Source organism: Chiloscyllium plagiosum, chromosome 29 (genome assembly GCF_004010195.1).
Source record: "Chiloscyllium plagiosum isolate BGI_BamShark_2017 chromosome 29, ASM401019v2, whole genome shotgun sequence".
In the NCBI taxonomy this organism is placed as follows: Eukaryota; Metazoa; Chordata; class Chondrichthyes; order Orectolobiformes; family Hemiscylliidae; genus Chiloscyllium; species Chiloscyllium plagiosum.
This window is the reverse complement of record NC_057738.1, coordinates 39,246,042-39,268,402: the sequence shown is the minus strand read 5'-3', so window position 1 is coordinate 39,268,402 and position 22,361 is coordinate 39,246,042. Positions and strand designations below refer to the sequence as shown.

The 22,361-nt window shown below is 41.0% G+C and overlaps 2 protein-coding genes across 3 annotated transcripts; both read right to left on the bottom strand.

Annotated features, from left to right (window-relative positions):
* Positions 1-437: 437 nt before the first annotated feature.
* LOC122564541 (protein asteroid homolog 1-like) lies at positions 438-15,429 on the bottom strand. Of its 2 annotated transcripts, none has more exons than XM_043719592.1 (4): positions 14,074-15,429; positions 9,995-10,202; positions 6,286-6,481; positions 438-2,008 (listed from the first exon to the last, which is right to left on the bottom strand). In XM_043719592.1, the coding sequence occupies exons 1-4, from the start codon at positions 15,427-15,429 to the stop codon at positions 1,687-1,689; spliced, it is 2,082 nt and encodes a 693-aa protein (XP_043575527.1). In that variant the 3' UTR covers positions 438-1,686. The 2 variants fall into 2 exon arrangements, with proteins under 2 accessions (XP_043575527.1, XP_043575528.1); XM_043719593.1 differs by lacking the exon at positions 438-2,008 and adding an exon at positions 3,446-3,613.
* On the bottom strand, positions 11,891-20,986 carry hscb (HscB mitochondrial iron-sulfur cluster cochaperone). The gene is made up of 3 exons (XM_043719599.1): positions 20,090-20,986; positions 15,282-15,452; positions 11,891-13,104 (listed from the first exon to the last, which is right to left on the bottom strand). The coding sequence occupies exon 1, from the start codon at positions 20,885-20,887 to the stop codon at positions 20,102-20,104; it is 786 nt and encodes a 261-aa protein (XP_043575534.1). The 5' UTR covers positions 20,888-20,986; the 3' UTR covers positions 11,891-13,104; positions 15,282-15,452; positions 20,090-20,101.
* Positions 20,987-22,361: the final 1,375 nt, after the last annotated feature.

Sequence of the window (22,361 nt, the reverse complement as noted above, 5' to 3'; positions counted from 1 at the left end):
AAGCAGCAAGTCCTTGATGAGCTGAATAGCTGATAGTTACATTCCAAAGACATGCTGTATGGCAAGCTTTCTATTGTCACCCATGTTTACAATAGCAGGATATCTAAAAGCAACATCTCCAGTTGATCTGGGACATGCACTCAGAAAAATCAAAGCAAGGGACCCGACTGGAAGAGGTGCACCAAGTCAAGTACAAAAGAAATTGCCACCTTTGTGGCTGTAAATGCTATTTCATATGACTTTCAATCCAAAAATGACGCACACTGCAGGAGCAGATGGTGAGCTACCAAAATGGATGAAACTCACCAACTTGTTCAGTTAGTTTTTTTTGGTTTACTTATCTCTCAAACATAGTCTAAAATTTAGTTTTTAAAAAAGTATCATAGGTTATAAATGACTGCATTATAGCAGACTAAAGTTGAGTCTCCACACATGGAAAACATGACAAGATTTTATTCAATTTCCAGACAATCATAACAATTTCAAACATTTTGTCAATTCCGAATGAAAGTTGACAGACTTTACTACCTGTACAGTAAAATGTAGTATTCATAGATTGAAAATACTGAATAAAATATACTTTGGGATAGACACTAGTCCTGAAATTAGCAATAAATCTGTGACTTCTGCATATAAAGTATGATGCATATTTCACTTATATTGGACATTGTCAGTTTATTTGCTAGGTTGAAAGCAACACCGTAAGTAGTTCCTAAAATGTATCTTTTGTGTTAAATGTGAAACTAGCAATGTAATGTGGAAGGATAGTTATTCTCTGATTAAACAACAACTTTCAGGCCCATTTAGAGGTTTGTAACACTCAAACGGTCAAGTTGGGATCTTAACTCGTTGCAACTTGCAAACTTAACCAGTCAGATGCTAATTTAAGCACAGCCAGATTTAACTCTTGGTCTGTACTCCATTAGATATAATAAATTCAATAACAGGATTACATTTGGAGTCTCTTTATTTAGTAGATGGACAGCAAAGCTAAAACTCAAATGAACGAGTTTATTTCACACTCACTGGTTCTGTGTTCAGGTCAGAAGTGAAAACCAGACCAGACTCCACTATTATGACTGAGAAATAGACCAAATACTGAGATTCACATTTAAATACATATGATTAATGTACAAAAGAAAACATTAACCCTGGTCAAGGAAGAGATTATTACCCTCAGTGAAAGGAGGGAGCTTTGAAATTGATATTTCAGTCTGTGGGAGGCTGGGCAAAATATACAAAATATACAAAACATAGTTAACATACAGATTTAAAATATTATGGTGGCTAGCCAGACAAGACACGTGACTGTAGCAGAAGTGGTAATACTTGTTTTATAGTGTATGCTGTATGCAGGGAAATGTTGGTTGAGATTAATTTGTCCTGCAACTAATATTTGTTGAGTTACTTTCTAAACAGCAATCTTAGAACTTAACACTAGAATGAAATATCAGTTACGAACCTGAGTAGAGTGTGGTTAATTAATTTACACGTGGATTCCTTCTATTCATTTTTTTTTATATAGCAATTGGATAATCTTTTCTCCATAAAGGACAAGTTTAAAAACAAGATGGGCTGTTGCGATGCACCCTCATGAAACCCTTGTGCAATGCTGTAAAGTGGACTGTATGTCATTCAGTATTAAATTTCAACAGCTTTTCATGCTACAAAATAACACTGATTTTATCAAAACTCCTCAGTTGCCAAGGCTGCAAATCGGTTATTTGCATCATGCCAGGTACCCTGTTTCTGATTATCCTCATTTATCAATGATCCAGAAGAATTAGTTGTTTGTTTTTCCTTCAGTTTGGCTTGAGATTGGTGTTGAGATTTGTGTTTCGACTTGTGTTTCTTCTGGAAAAAGTCTGCTGGTACTGTGGTGATCACGGTGTGCAGGAGCTCATGGTAAACCTCACCTGCAATCAGAGAACCTTTCAACAGATCCTCTGCAGCAGCCATTGATTGCAGTGTTTGGTATAAGCGATGCACATAAGTCCCACGATAGAGGCTTTCCAGGATAAAAAGCAAGAACAGATATGAGAGGAAATACTTAAATGAGTATTCAGAAATGAACAAGAGTCAGTTACAGAGATGTGCAAAACAGAAACAGATCCTGCGGTCCAACTTGACCACGCTAACCAGATATCCTAACTTAATCCAGTCCCATTTGCCAGCACTTGGCCCATTTCCCTCTAAACTATTCCCTATTCATATCCCCATCCAGATGGCTTTTCAATGTTAAAGTTAGACTAGCCTCCTCCATTTCCTTAGCACTGGTGCCTCATAGCACCAGGGTCCTGGGTTCATTTCCAGCCTCAGGCAACCACCTGTGTGGAGTTTGCACATTCTCCCCATGCCTGTGTGGGTTAACTCCCCAATCCAAAGATGTGCAGGCTAAGTGAATTGGCCATGCTAAATTGCCCATAGCATTCAGGCATGTGTAGCCCAGATGCATTAGTCAAGGGAATAGGTCTAGGTGGGTTACTCTTCGATGGGTCGAAGGGCCTGTTTCCACACAATAGGAATTCTAATTCTATCCTATCTACCTGTGACTCCACTTTCAAGGAACTATGAACTCCAAAGTGTCTCTGTTCAGCAACACGCCCCAGGAACTTACCATTAAGTCCGACTGATTTGCTTTTCCCAAATGCAGCGCCTCACATTTATCTAAATTAAACTCCATCTGCCACTCTTCAGCCCATTGGCTCATCTGATCAAGATCCCATTGTACTGAGGTAACCTTCTTTGCTGTCCACTACACCTCCACGTTTGGTGTCATCTGCAAACTTCCTATGTTCACATCCAAATCATTTATAAAAAATGAAAAAGTAGTGGACCCAGCACATATCCTTGTGGCACACTACTGCTCACAGCCCTCCAGTCTGAAAAGCAACCCTCCACCACCACCCTCTGTCTTCTACCTTCAAGCCAGTTCTCCCTGTATTCCATAAGATCTAACATTACTAATCAGTCTCCCATGAGGAACCTTGTCAAACACCTCACTGGTCCATATAGATCATGTTCACCACTCTGCCTTCTTCAATCCTCTTGTAAAAACTTCTTCGAACCTAATAAAAACTTCAAAAGACTTATCAAGTTTGTGAGATATGATTTCCCATGCACAAAGCCATGTTGACTATCCCTAATCAGTCCTTGCCTTTCCAAATACATGTACACCCTGTCCCTCAGGATTCCCTCCAACAACTTGCCCACCATTGACATCAGGCTCATTGGTTTATAGTTCCCTGGATTTTCTTTACCCCCTTAAATACTGGCACCTAGTTTAATTGTAGGATTAGTAGTATTGCTCAAAATGCAAAACTTACAATCAGAAGCAAGGTTGGAAATACATTAAAGTGAAACTCTATTAAAACTACAAACCAGAAAGATTACCGATCTGTGGCAGTTTTCATCTCTTGGACAATAGTTTGGGCTGTGGGATTCAATTGTAAATATTGTCTACTATGCATCTGCAGCCCATTTGCTGCAGACGAAGACAGTGGAAGAAGAAAGATTTTGCTGGCTTCGGTTTTCTCTGGACCCTCTTCTGGGTCAGCTGAGCTTTTCATTTCATTTCTGCTCACCTCTTTCAATATCCTTGCAAACAGTCAGCCTTGAGAGATCATGGCAGTCAGTAAGTTCTTCTATAACACGATGGTTGCATTCTTGTGCAACAGGAAAATTTTATTTTAGAAACAGCGCTTAGTGTTGGCGATGTAATCGCATTAGAGCTAATGCATTTTAAAAGTTCTCGCTTTAGAAACAGCACTCAATTCAGCAATTGTGTTGTAGCACAACGACCTGTGCCATCTATTTTTTACCAACCAATTTCTGGGACATAACCTGGAGCTTTTTGATTGGATAGGATGCTACCTCTGAGCTATTCACTTATGCAAGCAAATTGCTTTAATACTTGTAATACTTGAATAATTCTGCTGTATTTCAAAAGTACAGAAATGTACTTTAGAAAAAAAGACTTGTTTACCAATAAAAGCTCAATAATAACTTTGCTCAAGTTAGAAATCAGCATATTTAAAGATATTAACTGTCCCACAGCCCCACTGTAGAATTTGACTACTGTTTGACCCATGCCTCATACAGAGGAAGAGAAGCAGGCCACTCAGTCCTAAATCCTGTTCACCCTTTGATTGATCATAGCCAAGATGGACCTTAACTCCATTTACCTGTCATTAATCTACATCTTGCCAAATAATTTCTCAAATTTCAGAAATCCAATTCACTAAGTCTCACATCCTTTCAGCAGTGTTCCACACTTCCAAACCTATTTAAATTCGGAGCATTCTCCACTTTACAAATTCTGATTTCACCTCTCCATGTCTTATCATCATCTCTGGGTGAAACTAAATGCTCACTGGCTCTCCATTTTAATTGAATGACTTGGACAAGTGGTAACATTCTGTTCCATTTTGTCTTTGAACACTTCCAAATCTTTGCTTACTCTTTTCCTTTGAAACATTAGCTTCTCTAGCCTATCCTGCCTAATGAAACTCCTCCCCCAAAATAGTAATACTTGTGCAATCTCTGCACAGCCTTGATCATTTTTCTAAGATAAGCCAAGCAAAACTGTGTACAAGTCTAGCATAACTGTTTGTTTAGTTAGAAATCAAGAATCCAATAAGCTTATTTCTAAATTAAACCCTCACTACTAAAGAGGAGAAAGTGAGGTCTGCAGATGCTGGAGATCAAAGTTGAAACTTTATTGCTGGAACAGCACAAGTCCAATGACCTGCATATCCTCGGTGGAGTGGGAGGGTGAGTTGAAATGCTGTGCTACAGGGTGATTGGGTTGGTTCCAACCTCCACTCCCGGCACCTTCCCTTGCACCCGCAGGAGGTGCAACACTTGCGCCCATACCTCCCCCCTCACTTCTCTCCAAGGCCCCAAGGGAAACTTCCATATCCGCCACAGATTCACCTGCCCCTCCACCCACATTATCTACTGCATCCGCTGCAGCCGGTGTGGCCTCCTCTATATTGGGGAGACAGGCCGCCTACTTGCGGAGCGATTCAGAGAGCACCTCTGGGCCAACCCAATCACCCTGTAGCACAGCATTTCAACTCCCCCTCCCACTCCACCGAGGATATGCAGGTCATTGGACTCATCCACCGCCAAACCACAACAACGCGACGGTCGGAGGAGGAGCGTCTTATCTTCCGACTGGGAGCCCTCCAACCACAGGGGATGAACTTGGACTTCACCAGTTTCTTCCTCCCCCCCCCCCCCCCCTTGTCTCCGCCGGCTCCCCCCCGCCCCGCACCGCCTTCCTGTCCTGCAGTCTTCTTCTTGTCCTCTCCGCCTCCATCCTACTCCGACCTATCACCCTCATCTTGACCTCTTTCCACCTATCACATTTCCAACGCCCCTCCTCCAAGTCCCTCCTCCCTACCTTTTATCTTCTCCTGCTGAACACTCTCTGCTCATTCCTGAAGAAGGGCCTGTGCCCGAAACGTCGAATCTCCTGTTCCCTGGATGCTGCCTGACCTGCTGTGCTGTTCCAGCAATAAAGTTTCAACCTCACTACTAAAGACCACTAAGTGAACAATAAGTCTATTTTTCTCTTGCACTGGACGTGGGCATCATTGACCAGATCAACATTTGGTACCCATTTGTCAATGCCCTTGGAAAAATGGCTGTGAGCTGCTGCAGTCCATGGCACGTAATTATTCTCCATGCCTTTACAAAGAGAGCACCCCTACTTCATCCTTTCTGCCATTTCTTTGTATTACACTTCATCCATCATCTTTCTGCCTAGATTTTTTGTGCCAACAATTTTCCTAGTCTGGATTATTGATTGATACTCATCATATTAAAGTTGTTGGATAGTTTTTGTAATTTTAACCAGGGCAGGCAAAGCTAAAGAGATCTATAACCAATTACATCCAGAATAAAATAACCTACTTTCTAATAACTATTTCCATAATCTGCAAAATATTAGGTTTGAAATAATTTGAACGTAATGTAAAATGTGGTGCTAAAACAACTGACGGTGAGCATTATGCTATTTGGAGAGACCCTACTGCACAACAATTACTGTACCTTTTAGACAAATTCACACTGAGGCTACAAGCATATTGATCTGAATTATCTCAGTATTTGCAGGATATTAAATATGAATTACAGTTATAAATCTACCAGCCAAACTGCTATTTCCTGGAATGTAAAGGAGTCAAGAGCAAACAAGGCATTTTCCTTTTTTTTTGGTTGAGATGATAACATTAACTTGGCAGTCAATAAACCTCATCAATCTGTAATAGATTTCCTTACCGTGTAATATCAGGCACAGGAAGAGGAAAGCACAAAAGCTGATTTAGATAGATTCCCATTAACAGACAGCTCTGCCACTGACAGAACACGTGAGCCACATTTAGGTCCAGATTCCACATTTGCTGTTTCCTTTCTTTCATGTGGGTCAGTCTGTCACGCACCATTCTGATGCTCTTCTCATCAAAGCTGCTGTTACCTAAGTACATTGATGGTGAACATAATTAGTCACGCTCAGCAATTATTTATCATTTTTCATTGTTAGATCCAACACTGAGCTCTCAGCTACTGGCCCCTCGTAATGCAGAGTGGTCATGGGCTCCTTATGATATGGTTCAGCTGACTCATTGCTCGGCTGATTTATGAGGAGAGACTAAATAAGTTGAGCATGTACACAATGGATTCAGGAGAATGAGAGGTGATATTGTTGAAATTTTTATGATCCCGAGGGAAAATGGGGGAAAATATCATGAAGATACTAAAACTAAGGGACAAACTAAGAATAAGAGGTCTCCCTTTTAAGACGAGTTTATTTCTTTCCACTGACTAGTGACCCATTAAGAGGAATTAGCTTCCCTCGGAAAGCAGAGTACACTGGATCATTGATTATATTCAAGATTTATTTTCACAGATTTTTAATGGAGTTGTGGGTTATAGGTGACAGACAGGAAAGTGGAATTGAAACCAGTCAGTTATGATCATATTGGATGGTGGCACAAGCTAAAATAAATGCACTGATATCTGACTACTGACAACCTGCGACTCCTATTAAAAGATTTCCTACAAATCAAGTTGGACACCACCATGTATTAGGTAAAAACAATGACTGCAGATGCTGGAAACCAGATTCTGGATTAGTGGTGCTGGAAGAGCACAGCAGTTCAGGCAGCATCCGAGGAGTAGTAAAATCGACGTTTTGGGCAAAAGCTTTTGCCCGAAACGTCGATTTTACTACTCCTCGGATGCTGCCTGAACTGCTATGCTCTTCCAGCACCACTAATCCAGAACCACCATGTATTGTTAACCCTTGTTCTAGAACCCTGGGCTTTAGGAGTAAATCAACAAAACTGATTCTAAGATTTTCTATTTGATGATTTATCGCTAGCAAAAGGCCTCAGATTCAACCTCTCTTTTTGTATTTATTGAGCTGGTCTCAGCTGGGGCAGCAGACAGGGTACGATGCAAGGATTTGGAGGGTGGGAAGATGGAAACAATTTTGTTTACTACTTCTGATAACCAGTGAAGTCTCAGATACATAACTAATTTTCAGTCTATGACAGGAGTATTCCTGCACAGCTTGGCTAGTTGCTTTGATAGTTAATGGGGCTCTCAATTCCATCTTAAGCCTTACACTGAAAATATTTTTTTTTAATTTTATGCTTTAAATCATTTATTTTAGCTTTTTATTCAACTCATTGAACAACTGCAGTGAATAAGTCCATCATCACAGCTACAGGAATGATGGTCAACAGAGATCTCAGCTACCACAGAATGCATTAAATTGTAGAAAATAACAAATATAAATAAAAATGCAAGCTGCAGAAAAGTCCATACATTTTGATGCTTTTCAAAGACATTGCGATATCTGCAGAAAGTCCCGTAAGTACTATACCCTGATGAATTTCTAATCAGAATTTGAATAATAATGGACTGATAAATCAGCAGAACGTTCTGGGGAAGTCAAATTAACTGTTTAAATTTACTTAAATTCCACTTTTATCTCTCAACTTAATTTAGGATGTTAGTCTATTTGTAAGTGATAAAATTAGGTTTTAAGAAACATTGGAAATACTTAAAAACATCCAAATTTGCGTGTCTGACACTGCCTGTGAACATGCTGCAGATGCTCCCTCTAGTGTTACAGCAAAAATAAATTCAACCTTTGCTACCTATTTTTTCCAGGACAGCTAAAGTAGAGAAGAGTAAAAATATGAACTGACAAGGCAGCACAGATTTTATTGGTCATAAACTTTGTGCAGTAAAGTTGCAAAGAGAAATCAGTATCGCATGATGCAGCACTGATATACCAGCATGTTTGCTCAGTGGTTCACACTGCTGCCTCATAGCTTCAGGGACCCAGTTTTAATTCCAGCCATGGGTGATTGGAGTTTGCATGTTCTCCCTGCATCTGTGGGGGCTTCCACTGGTTGCTCTGGTTTCCTACCATAATTCAAAGTTGTGCAGGCCAGGTGGATTAACTATGGTATAGAGAGAGAGCGAGAATATTACATGATTAAGAAAGGTTTGGAGGGACAGCTAGTGCAGGCAGGTGGGACCAGTTTAGCTTGGGATTACGGTTGGCATGGACTGGTTTGACCAAAAGGTCTGTTTCTGTGCTGTATGACTCTTCGGACTTCTGAATTCAAGCAAGAGAAACAGTTCTACTTGGTTTGTGAACAACCCACTGTCCAAGGATTCCTGAAAGTCTTGTATCTATCATTTGAAACTGTTTATGAACTGGCAAATTACAATTATTTTATTTTCTCTTTTAATTTATCCTTTACATGTGTCTGTCTATCGGAGGGAAGTGGGGATTATAATAAAATAATATTCGGCTTTAGATTGTAGACATTAATCATGTTGCCTTGCTGTGAATCAGTGTTCTGCTAAAGTATCATTGATAATAAATTAATTTTTGTTAAAGCTGTAAATATGGTATCCAGGATTTGTTATAAGTCTGGTTAGGACCTATTGAGCAATTTTGAGTGTTTAATTTCATGGACTGCGAATTCGGTGATATTAAGGCCGATTTGTTTGGCCTGCTATAACATATTAATGATTTAGATGAAGGAACTAAATATAAAACCTCCAAGCTTGCAGTCAAGACAAAGCTGTGTGAGAGGATGAACTGAGGGGAGGATGCAGAAATGCTTTGGTGCAATTTGCACAAGTTGAACAGATAAGTTCATGAATAATAAATGTTTGGAGAGAAATGGGCCAAGTGCAGGCAGGTGGGACTAGTTTCGTTTGGGATTATGGTCGGTGTGAACTGTTTGGACCAAAGAATTTGTTTTCGTGCAGTATGACTATAACTCTAAACTTATAAAATTCTAACAGTGCAAATACAGGAAAAATGTTCCTGATGATTGGGGAAATCCACAACTAGGGATCACGTAATAAGGATACGGGGTATCTGACTTCGGACAGAGATGCAGATAAATTCAGAAATTGGTCAGCCTGTGAAGTTCTCTCCCACAAAAAATAGTGGAGGCCAAAACATTGGAATGTTTTCAAGGAGTTTGGTATAATTCTGAGTTAAAAGAGTATGAGGAGAAAACCGCAACAGGATACGGAGTTAGGTGATTAGCCATGGATGTATTGAATGATGGAACAGGTTTGAAGGTCCATGATTACTCATATTTTCTACGTTTCTATGTTGCCAGTGAAGCTTATATCCCACGAACAAAGAAATAAAATCTGAGTGAAATTGCTTCCTTTGATCAGGAAAGCATTTGGGCAACAAAGGACATTCGTTTTGGCACACCAGATAAATCAACTACTCACTTTCTCCTGCACTGTGAAAAGCCATATAAGTCTGCAATCTGAAGCTACAGCATGACAAGTCAGAATACCTATGTACGAAATGGCCATCTGTGATCAGACAAACCACCAATTGCCCTAGCGTCCTTCCCTACTAAATTATCTTATTCTGATTTGCAGTATCTAAGCACAGAAAGACAATAAGCTTTTTAAAAAATATTTCTGAATTTACCTGGCTTTTGTATGATTTTATTCAGTTCTCCAGTTACAATGCAGAGCAGCAGAGCTTGAAGATGGTGTAATGTCACTTTGGGTTCAACATGAGCCACCCAGTAGCAAGTCACAGCAACAGTTAGCTGGAGGTGAGCTGGCAAGGCCAACACATCAGGTTTCGCTTGCAGAACGTCCAGTAGAAAATGGATTCTGTCTGACAGAGAAATCTGCAGAAGATAAAACGTGTGCTCAGTGTCCTCTAATAACCAATCCACTCACAATCTGAGATGGTGGCGTAGTGGTAATGTCATTAGGCTAGTAATCCAGAGGCCCAGACTAATGCATTGGAGATATGGGTACAAACCCACTGGGGGAGCTGACAGAATTAATTGATTAATAAATCTTGGAACATAAAGCAAGTCTCAGTGATGGTGACGACAAAATCATCACTGATGTAAAAACTGAAGTCTTTTTGGGAAGGATATCTGCTGCCCCGGTCTGTGATTGCAGACCCAATATGTGGCTGACTCGAGTTATAGAGATGTACAGCACAGAAACAGACCCTTCGGTCCAACTAGTCTATGCCAACCAGATATCCTAACCTAATCCAGTCCCATTTGCCAGCATTTGGCCCATATCCCTCTAAATCCTTCCTATTCATATACCCATCCAGATGCCTTTTAAATGTTGTTATTGTAGCAGTTTCCACCACTTCCTCTGACAGCTCATTCCATACACTCACTACTCTGTGTGAAAACATTGCCCCTTAGGTCCCTTTTATATCTATCTTTTCCCCTCTCACCTTAAAAGCTATGCTACCTAGTTCTGGACTCCCCCACCCCAGAGAAAGACCTTGTTCATTTATCCTATCCATATCCCTCGTAATTTTATATATCTCAAAAAGTCACTCTTCACTATCCTCAGAATTTGTTTAACAAGCCACACCATTCAGAGGCAATTAAGGATGGACAACAAATGCTGGCCTTGAAGACCGACAGACACATCACATGAAAGAATAACTAGAAAACACAGCTAACAGCTTTTCATGATAAAAGGTCCTTGATATGAAATGTTAACTTTTGTTTCTCTCTCCACAAATGCTTCTGGACCTGCTTCATGTTTCTGCCTTTGTCTGCTTTGGGATCAAGTGTATTTTGTGGAACAAGGGCATTTAAAATACCACCTAAATGCTGAAAGTAAAATTATACACTACAGCCCAGAGGAAAAAAAAAGTAGAATTTGTGGTTACTGGGAAAGTCTCTCTCCTTACTTCATGAATTTAAAACAGCTAAGATTAATGCTGAAAACTTGCCAAATTTCAAAATCTATACTTATGCCCGATTCCATTTAATTTTGTTTTTGACAATTTAGTGGAAAATACATTAGTATTTCCTAAACAAAATATGGGTTTCACTTGAACTGAGATTAGCTTGCCTCGACTCAAACAGTGGCAGCCATTTATTAGGTTTTTTTGTCTTTATTCATTCACAGAATATGACATCGCTGGAAAAAATCCAGCAGTTGTTGCCCATCTTGTAACTGTCCTTGAACTGGGTGGCTTGCTCAGCCATTCCAGAGGACAGTTAATATTCAAATCATACTACCATGTACCTGAGAGTGACATGTAGGCCAGACTGGTTAAAGATGGCAAATTTCCCTCCCTGAAAGTGAACAAGATGGGTTTGCATAACAGTTGATGTTATTGTTATTGAGATTAGCTATCAATTCCAAATTTATTAACCTAATTTAAATTCCATTGTAGGATCTGAACAAGTTTCTCAAACTTCAGCCTGGATTGTTAGTCCAGTAACATTACGACTGGGCTATCAGCTCCCCACTAAATTGTTAATCACACTCGAAAATACCACTGGATAGAAGACATTTAAAAAGAAAAATGACTCATTCGGCACACTGATTTTGAAATGAATGGAGGGTACTTTACTTTGCACATGATAATACCATAGCTTATTTGCAGAACGTGATATTGTGAATGGAGGTCAAAACATGTTACAGATCAGGCTTGATGCAGCATTATTTTACCAAATAAAATTTAAAGTTAAGGAAGTATTATTGTGATGATCAAGAGAGAAGTGGTATGACTTAGGGGAATCTTCCATAAACATCCTATAATGATACATATTTGGAAATATAGGTTTGTTAGAGAAGTATAACAAATTAGGTAGGACACACAAACGCTATAATTAATAAGTTAATAGACTAGAACTCAGTGCAGACAAAATGAAAAGGCATAAGAAATATGGCAGGGAAAAGGAAGCCTAAAGACTCATGGCATCACCACACAGGCATAAAAATAAGATATTAATGACAGGAGTGATAATGGAACCATAATGGCATTTAAAACTTCTTATGTAGGAGTACAATTAGACACTAGGATCAAACAACATTTATGTTAAAAAAAGACCATATGGAGAGTTAAATTAAAAGATAGTAAATGGAGAAATAAAGCATTATTCTACTGGTAAACCTTTAATAAAAGATTATTTTTAAATTGGCATAATTAAGATAAATAAATTTTCATGTGATAGTTTATGATGTTCCAAAGCTGATTAAATAAAACTTAGTTAACATCCCATTTCCAATGGTAGGTGGTGATCAAAACAATATGAAAGCAAGCACCTTACACTGAAGATTTAAAGTGTTAGAAATCCTTGGACAACTTATCAAAACGTTTTTTCCTACTGGGAGAATGTACCTGTCAAGTCTTTCAAGTAAAACCTTACTTTATAGAATAACCAAAAACATTTAGACATCAAACTGGATTCTATTGGATTTGGTATTACTTTTTTGATAAGTTTACTGATACATTTAAAAGTACAGCAAACTTTGTTTAAATTGGTACCTTATTGACCAGGACACTCAATAAATCATCAATTATATATCTCATACAGCGATGGCTGCGTATTTATGCTGTAAATAAAATATAAGTGATATGTAAACCACCTGCGCTACATTTCTATTACTTACTGTGTGTTTTTATATCGATTTTAGGTGGGGTGTTGATGTTTTTACAAAGACTTTCAAGGGATGTTGATGTCTCAAAGCATTAGAGTTTACAGTGGTTATGCTATCCAGAATATTTGATCAACCAGCGCACTCCTGGTCCCACACCTGCTGGTGAATTAAAACATTTGCTGTACATTGTGTGGTAATTTCTATGATAAAACTGATAAATCACCTCATTTGAATTTTTCAGTTACAACTGACAAGCTCTATTCTCTTACATACTTACGCAGGTATTCTGAACAGAGAAACTCCAATTCAATATCTGGATGTCTATAGCATATCTTAAGTTTATTAAAATTAAGCAGGGAGCTGTTTGGAAGAAGGCTATAGTCTTGGGTAGTTACTTCCCTGTGGGAGGTTGAGTCCTTCAGACCCAAGGCTAAGCTTTGTGGGATTAATTAGTTTAATTGCAGCAGATAGATGTTATCAGGGAGATACAGGCAATAGGAGAAAGTGAGGACTGCAGATGCTGGAGATCAGAGCTGAAAATGTGTTGCTGGAAAAGCGCAGGTCAGGCGCATCTAAGGAACAGGAGAATCGACGTTTCGGGCATAGGCCTTCTTCAGGAATCAGCCCTGAAGAAGGGCTTATGCCCGAAACGTCGATTCTCCTGTTCCTTGGATGCTGCCTGACCTGCTGCGCTTTTCCAGAAACACATTTTCAGCTCAGATACAGAGAATACCTGGGGTTGGAACAGGTTCTATTACTGATTCTGTTTGTAAGTCAGAACACAATGCAAACCAATATAAAATACAGTTCAAAAGTATAGGAAATGTTTCTATTAAAAATCCCTGTCAGGAATACTTTCGTAAATCAAGGATCCCCTGATTCTTGAAGAAGGGCTTATGCCCGAAACGTCGATTCTCCTGCTCCTTTGATGCTGCCTGACCTGCTGCGCTTTTCCAGCAACACATTTTTAAGCTTTGATCTCCAGCATCTGCAGTCCTTACTTTCTCCTAGGGATTCCCTGTACTCCTGATCTAAAATAGCTCCATGTAAATATTAAAGCTATAAATCACTTCAATATAACGCAGCTTCAATATCTCTCACTTTATATTTGTGATGCACATTCACCTCAGGTAGTCTTTGCAATGAGTAGATTTCATTTGCATTGAATCCTTTCAGTACGGCTGGGACACTAGATTTTCTCAGCGTTTGTTCATATCTATCAAATTCATCCACACAAGACATTTTCCTGAGTCTTTCTTCACCAATGCCTGCCTGTATTGAACCCCTCTCTGATAAATCCAGCATTTGATTAGAATAAGGCTCATTTGCACACAGTAACAATCCATATATGACCTGACGAATATACAACGAGCATCTATTACTGCTGGGTCTGCCAGTATTCTCCACCTGAGTTTGCAAAAAGGCTCTCTTTAAAATCAAGCAGTCACTAAGAAAAGGGGCCAACTCTCCTTTCATTAGAGCAAGGCACATCCACTCAGGGGCTTTGCTGGCCAACGCAATGGGAACATGAGCTCTCAGGTCTTTATTTTGAAAGAACTTTGTAAGATCCACTTCTGACTGAGTATATTCATCCATAACAGTGCAGAGAACTTTTCGGACCTCCTCACGTTCATTTTGTTTTAGACATTTAAGAATGTTTTCCATTGCTTCCTCTGGATCAGAAAATGTGGATAGCCAGTTCAGAAGCCCTTGAATGCGCATATTTTTCTTTCTTGCTGAACCAGATGTCCTTGCATGGATATGCACTCGGGCGAGAAAGGTCTCCAAGGTAGGTAGGTTCACATAATCATTGCCATTCAACACTGCAAACAGAGGGAGTAAGGCTTTGTTTACTAGGTTAAAATGTTTACAGAAATTCTCAACAGAGAAACACTGGGCTGAAATGTAGGATCCAGAATGGTCTTTTGGAGTAGTCACACTTTGCCACTTAAAGTAATTTAAGGGACAATAACCAGCTTTCAAATCAAAGATACAGAAGTCACTATCTAGTGTCAGAACAGGGCAGGCCCACTGATTAGCGAGAGTTACAATGTCACGGTCTGCTTCTGAATGACACTGGACGAAAGGTACTTGCAATTGCAGTAAAACCTGTTTAAAAACTTCTGGGTTCAGCAGCGGAAGCAGCATTCCTCCACCACCTCTAGAGATGATGTGCGCATTTTGGATTTTCTTCCTGGCCCGCTGTTTGAGTGTTTCGAACTTCTTATCAGTACAATCACATCCACCATCAAACACCACGTATGGCGCAATATTACAGAGAGACAAGGCCTCAAAAAATTTGCAGATGACGTCGGTAAACAAATCATATTCACCTCCATGTTTAAGATCGATTCCAGAGTCAAAATAAAGTCTATGAAATAAGTTATTGCCATCGATCACAATTTTTGTATTTTGTAGCTTGACATTATTAAAAAAATTATGATTTTCTCCAACGTAGGTCATCAATCCTTGGATACCCATGTTAGACAGTGAAAGTCTTCACCCTAAGTAATGAATACAAGAAATTAAAGTTGGATTGGGTAAGTTATATCTGAACACTTATGTAGTACAAAACTGAATTCAAGAACTGAATTAATAAATTCACTACAGTAATGCACATAGTCCTTTATTAAAATGAATCTTCAGTATGGATGAAAAAACATTTTTTTCAAAGCTTTTTGTCTTACACTCAAACACTTTCATCTGAATCAAGTTTTAAAAAAGCTGACAGCCATTACCTGGCTCATGCCCAAGAATAGGTACATGGATGGGTGCTTAAGCGAGGACAAATGTTCGGCACAACATCGTGGTCCGAAGGGTCTGTTCTGTGCTGTATTGTTCTATGTAACAATGCTTTGGCCAATTAAATGGCTCATCCCAAACATCTCATGGGTGCTTGGGGAAAGAAAATAAATGCTGGCCCAGCCAAGAAGTTCATATCCCCAGAATTAATTTAAAACAAAAATCAAGAGTCAACTGCCATGCTTTTTCAATTTGAAAAAAGCTTGGCAGTTAATAGTCATTCATCATTGAACTGGTGCACTGTCCATTGTAATGCCTCGACCAGAGTCCATATACTATTCAATTAGCACGTTCTTCTCATACAATACAAAATGTTATTTCTCCTTGCATTCCTACAACTGTCCTGATGACAGCAAGATGTATCTTTTATCAGCAACATATAATTTGTCATTTTATATGAAGTTCAACAAATAAACAGAAATTAAAAGAATGTTACCATATCCATTTTTCCCACGAAAACAAATGCTTCTATTTACTGCTATTATGCCATATGGTGCTATACATGATAGTATAGGTTGTCTGATCATAATACCTGGAGAGCTCATTCATCGTAATAGGTTACATTTTGACCAAGGTTCTATATCAGTCTACAGTGATCCTCAGTCACTATTATGCATATTGAGTGCCTAGAGATATCAACATTTTAAAATTATTTCATGAAGTGTGGGTAGAGCAAGGAAAAATCTGTTGCCATCCCTAAATGCCTATGAACGAGTACCTTACTATTCTATTTCGGAAGACAGTGAAGAGTCATCCACATTGCTGTGGGTCTGAATTCAAAGCCAGCCAGACTGGGTAGGGACGGCAGACTTACTTCCATAAAGGGCCTTCGTGAATTGGTTGGCAGTTTATGAATATCAGAGTTTAATGATCACTGTTACTGCAATATAGTCCAGGTGATCAGCTACCAAGATGGGATTTTAAACCATGCCCTCAGAGCAATAGATCTAGATTGCTCAAGCAAGTGACAATGATACTAAACATACATCACCGAAACATACCTCAAATAAGTTTTAGATTCATGACCCCATCCCCAACTCAAAATCATAATTCTGGTTGCGTTACTTAAATTTGTTACAATGCTGCTGTAGCAGCAATACAGGTATCATCTATCTTGTGACAAGAGTTAGGCCACATTCACTGCAAAGTCAAGTTAAGAAAGTATGTGAAGAACCAATATTTGCATTTATTATTTTTCACATGGAGAAACAGCAAGACAGCAGAAAGATGTGCAGGTTAGGTAAATTAGCTATGCTAAATTTCCCCTAGTGTTAGGTGCGTTAGTCTGAGGGAAATGGGTCTGGGTGGGTTACTCTTCAGAGGGTCGGTGTGAACTGGTGGGCCGAAGGGCCTGTTTCCACACTATAGGGAACCTAATCTAAAGTGTAAAAAACAGAAAGCAACCTAAAGAGTGAGACTTGACCACATCAAATGTGGAGCATTGATACCTCAGCAGGAGGTATGATGCCAGCTTAGGGAACAGTTTGTGTGGACTTTGCACATTTCTCACTTTGTCTGCATGGGTCTCCTCCAGCAGTCCAAGGACATGCAGATTAGGTGGATTGGCTATGCTAAATTGCCCAGTGTCCAGAGATGTGCAGGCTAGGTGAGTTAGCCATGGGAAATGCAAGGTTACAGGGTTAGGGTAGGGACATGAGTCTGGTTGGATGTTCTTCAGAGGGTAGGTGTGGACTTTATTCAAAAAGATACACTTGAAAGAAGTTGCCCATTTAAAACTGAGAAGAGGAAAGTCAGAAAATGGTCAATGTGTGGAATTCTTTACCATAGACATGTGTCAAGAATGATTAAGTATATTCAAGACTGATTTGGAAACTTAAAATCAGAAACAACAGAGGTGAAACACGAAATTTACAAAGAAAGAATGAAGCCATGTCAGAATTTAGATATTCCTTACTTCACTGGTGGTAGGGCTGAAATGTGCAGATTGTGATGTAATATTTGTAAGTATGTAATATTAAAGAATTTCACATTTTTATTGCAATTAGTGTAATTGGTTACACATCTTTAAAACTGTCTAATTCATGGCAAAGTAGGAATTAGCATTAAAAGGAATGTAATGAATATTAACCAGAATGTCACCCAAGGTAAACTACATGGAGAGATTATATATATTAGGCTTTATTGGTTTATATGGAATGCACATGAATATGAAGGACTGAATGGAAGCATCTGAGATTTTTTAAACAAAATTTATTATGATAGGACGTCTAGGTCAAGGACAACCTAAGAAATCAAACCGAAAAAGGGACATTTCTTCATGCAAATGGTGATAGAAGTGTGAAACTAGGGGGACATTAATTGCTCTAAAATATTCTGAGCTACATCCAGATTAACTTTAAAGGAGTCAAGAGACAAGGTCACATTTTATATTGATGCAAGTGGATATCTCTCATCTGACTGAAAACATATCACATGCAAAAGAAATACAAGGATGCTGCTCAATCCCTTAAGCTTCCTCCATCATTCAATAAAGGTTAGGACTGCTCAAATGTGGCCCTAATTTTCACCTTCCTTTTACCCAAGTCCTCTGCTTCCTTGCTCAAAGATTTGTTGAACAACCTTGGAGTAACCTAAAGAAACAAATCTTCACTGCTCAACAGGGGAGAAGCACTCCAAACACTAAATCCACAGAATAAATTTCTCATCTGTCATGCTTTGAAACTCAGTTCCAGTTCTAGATTCCCAGCGTGGTGGCTCAGTGGCTAGCCCTGCTACCTCACAGCACCAATGACCCAGGTTAGATTCCACCCTCAGACACCTGTTTGGAGTTAGTTAAAAATCAATTGTCCACCCAGTCCAATACCAGCATTTCAACATGCTTGGAGATGCACATTCTCCTTGTAGGTTTACTCAGTCCAATTGATGGGCTGAATGGCCCATTTCCATACTTTAGGAATTCTGAAAAGCAATAACCTTTGAGTTTACCCTGTTAAACAGCCCTGACCCCCTCCAGATGGTTCCAATAAGATCACCTTTCATTCATATGGCCCAATCTTTTCTGAAAACAACATTTTAATCTCAGGAATGACCCTTCCTGAGCCACTTCCAAAGAAAGTGTAACCTGGCTTTAGTAAACACAGAAGCATACAAATGAGGTGCATGGCTCCAGCGCCTACTTCGTCACCCAAAATGGTGGTGGCAGGTGTGATTACTTCACATTCCCACTCCCACTTACCCCAGACAACTTCCACAACCGCTTCTCTACCCTCCCATACACTACTGAGGTTGCAAATACTCATCAGAAGTAGAGTAATTAGCTCCTTAATCACACTTCACCAGTCAATATGGCTGACCTGATTATACCCTCAAATCTGTACTGCCACCCACACTTGCTAAACTCTTACCTCTTTGCTTAGCTTGGCTCTATTTACCAGTGCCTTAAATATATTCAAATTGCAGGAGCATGAAAAACATTGATGTAAGGGATTTAAGGCTCCCTGAAAGTTGCCACACAAGTCAATAGAGTGGTAGAGACAACATATGCCATACTTGGGAACTGAGTACAAGAGTCAGGATGCCATGTTGCAGCTTTAAGACTTTGGTAGGCCACATTTCAAGGATGGGCAGACTTTGGAGAGGGTGCAGAAGAGGTTTACCAGGATGTTTGGCAAAAGTGAGGACTGCAGATGCTGGAGGTCAGAGTCTAGATTAGAGTGGTGCTGGAAAAGCACAGCAGGTCAGGCAGCATCTGAGGAGCAGGTAAATCGATGTTTCGGGCAAAAGCCCTTTATCAGGAATGAAAGAGGCTTGTCTGGATTACAGGTATGATCTACAAGGTGAGGAGAGAAAAACTCAAGTTCTCTTTTCTGGAGTGGCAGAGGGGAGACCTGATAGAAGTCTGTAAAATTATGAGGTGCATAAATAGGGTTGATGGTCAGAATCTTTTCCCCGCCAAAGAGTTGAAAGGTCTAATACCTGGGGACATGTATGGGGGCGGGGTACTTTTTTTAAAATTAAAAGCGAGGTAGGAATCTGGAACACTGCTAGGGATGGAGGGGTCGTTAGAGGGGCTTTCAGATAAGCATATTAATATGCAAGAAATGGACCAAGGGCAGGCAGAAGGAATTAAGATTAATTTGGCGTTGGGTTCTGCATAACATTTTGGGCACATCCTGTGCTGTACTGTTCTGTGACTCTTGCTACCTCAAGTAAGGAGATCAAAACTACACAGACACACACAAGTATCTCTTGTACAAATCCCCTCCGCAATCATTTCGGGAACGCTATGGCCTGGAAACAGAGATATGGAAGAGCAATTGGGCCCAGATGGGGAACGGGTTGTGACCAGGTTTCCTAACGCCAGGATGTGATACCGTACCCCGGCGGCCTCTCAGCGGGGCAGCAAACGCTCCTTTATCCGATCCCCGAGGCTGCTCCAGTATCGCATCTGCTTCAGCAGCGGCAGGGCATCCCGCGGGCGTCCCCCCTCGAAGGCCCGGGCCACCTCCCCGTCCAGCTCCCGCAGCCGTGCCTCCACCTCCTCGGACACCTGCCCGATCTCCTCCGGGCCCCGGGCCTCCTCCAGCCGCTCGTTGAGGCGCAGGACGGCGGCCAGGAAGGTGGGATCCTCCCCGCTCTCCAGTCCCTCCCCGAGGCCGGCTTCTCCCGGTAACTCCAGCCGCAGGAGGTACACGCCCCGGGACAGAGGCCTCAGCAGCGTCCCGTACGCCTCGTTCACCAACGCCGACTGCTCCTCCGAGAAGCGGCGCTCGTCCTCGGAGCCGCGGCTGAAGTTGTCCGGGTGCAGCTCCCGCTGGAGGCGCCGCACGCTCCGCCGCAGCTGCTCGACATCCAGGCGGTAGCGGCGCTGGAGGCCCAGCAGCTGGAAGTAGTCGCGGCGCCGGTCCGGGGGCTGCAAGGCGCGGCAGGACGGGCAGAAAAAGGCCGCCGCCCCTTCCTCCCCGGAGGCCCGCTCCGCCCCACACCGCCAGCAGCCGCCTGACCCGCTGCAGAAAGCGCGGAGCGGACAGGCTGCGGCCCAGGAGAGAGGCCTGGAGGCCCGGGGGGAGAGGGCCCGGGACGAGAGGGATGTCCCCGGGGAGAGGGCCCGGAGGGTGGGGGCCTCCACCCTGAAGGTGACGGTTGGAGCCACGCGCCGGAGCAGCCCGCGCAGCATCGTTCAAACCAACCAATCAGCAACGCCCTGTATGTCACCGACACGTCATTTTTGAATATCCTTCCGCACCTTCCTTCTCCTTCCCTCTTCACAACCCCTCCCCTATATATCCTTCCTCACCCCTCACCTCCACCCACTTCACTTCCACTCCCTGATACCCTTTTCCATCTTCTTCCCCTCCCTTTTCTACATACTTTCGCCAACTGCACCCCACCTCTTCTCCTTTTGACCCCTCCCATGCCTCATTTCTCATAGGCCATCTTTGCTGAGATTCCATTTTAAATAAATGAGATGTTTACCATTTTGCATTATTTCCTCACTTCTTGTGATTCGTTTACCAACATTTCTTTTGTCCATTTATCTTAGTTCCCCTCAAACCTCTGCAAGTGGCTTTCTTTGAGGTGTTTAATATTGTTGCTTGAGATTACAGTATCCTGTTCTAAAATTGAAAAGTAATATAGTGTTCCCCACGAAAAAGATCACCCCCTCCTGTCAGCTTTTTGATCCATCAAGCAAGTCAGGTTTGAAATCAGCAGACTTATTTTAGTGATGTAGTCAAATTTGGGAAGATGTAATAGGTGTAAAGACAAGGCAAGAGAGAAAGGTACTAATATGTGGAATGAGAAGAAGTGTTTGAGAGTACATCTCAGAGTAAGTCGACAGATAAGGTTATAAAAATGCAAAAGGACAAAACTAGAGACTCAGCATCCAAATAATTGAATCCCTGCAATGTGGAAGCAGGTCTTTCGACTCATCAGGTCCACACTGCCCTCCAAAGAGTATCTCACCTCCCATACCCAAACCCAATAACCCTGCATTTCCCTATGGCTACTCCATCCAGCCTGCACACCCCTTGACACTATGGGCAATTTAGCATGACCAATCAATCTACCTTGCACATCTTTGAGTGTGGGCGGAAACCAGATCACCTGCAGGAAACGCAGACATAGGGAGAATGTGCAAACTCCACAAAGATAGTTGCCCGAGGATGGAATCAACCCTGGGACCTTGGCGCTGTATGGCAGCATTGAGTCACCATGCGACCCCAAATACATGCCATATTTGGAACCCATGGTATGGAGGTGCCAGTTTTGGACTGGGGTGGACAAAGTTGAAAATCACTCAATACCAGGTTATAGTCTGTGGGATATAGATGAATTAATGTTATTTCTGCAAATTATAAGTTCTGATACAGAGTAAATGAATTCACATTAGTCTGTGATTGTTTCTCAGCTAAGAGCTGAGTTAACAAGAATGGGAACTACATAGAGGAAGTATATAATCCGTTAAAAATGATATGTCAGCATGAGACGTGATTACAGAACAATGGTAGAAATACAGGCACTAGATAAAATGCTGTGAAAAGAGGCCTTTATAAACATCTGTTTCCCACTTGTACAGAGACACAGGAACAAACCCCAATTAAAAGGGCTTAGTGATAAGATGCTGTGAGGGGCAGCGCAGATGGAGGGAG

Bases quoted from the DNA above. Each gene is read 5' to 3' on its own strand.
- LOC122564541 (XM_043719592.1), bottom strand. From the start codon at position 15,429: ATGGGTATCCAAGGATTGATGACCTACGTTGGAGAAAATCATAATTTT. The intron at 10,203-14,073 runs GTGAATGTGCAT...TATCTTCTGCAG, and splicing joins CATTGCAAAGACTACCTGAG to ATTTCTCTGTCAGACAGAAT. The intron at 2,009-6,285 runs GTAAGGAAATCT...TATCCTGGAAAG, and splicing joins CCTGTGCCTGATATTACACG to CCTCTATCGTGGGACTTATG.
- hscb (XM_043719599.1), bottom strand. From the start codon at position 20,887: ATGCTGCGCGGGCTGCTCCGGCGCGTGGCTCCAACCGTCACCTTCAGG.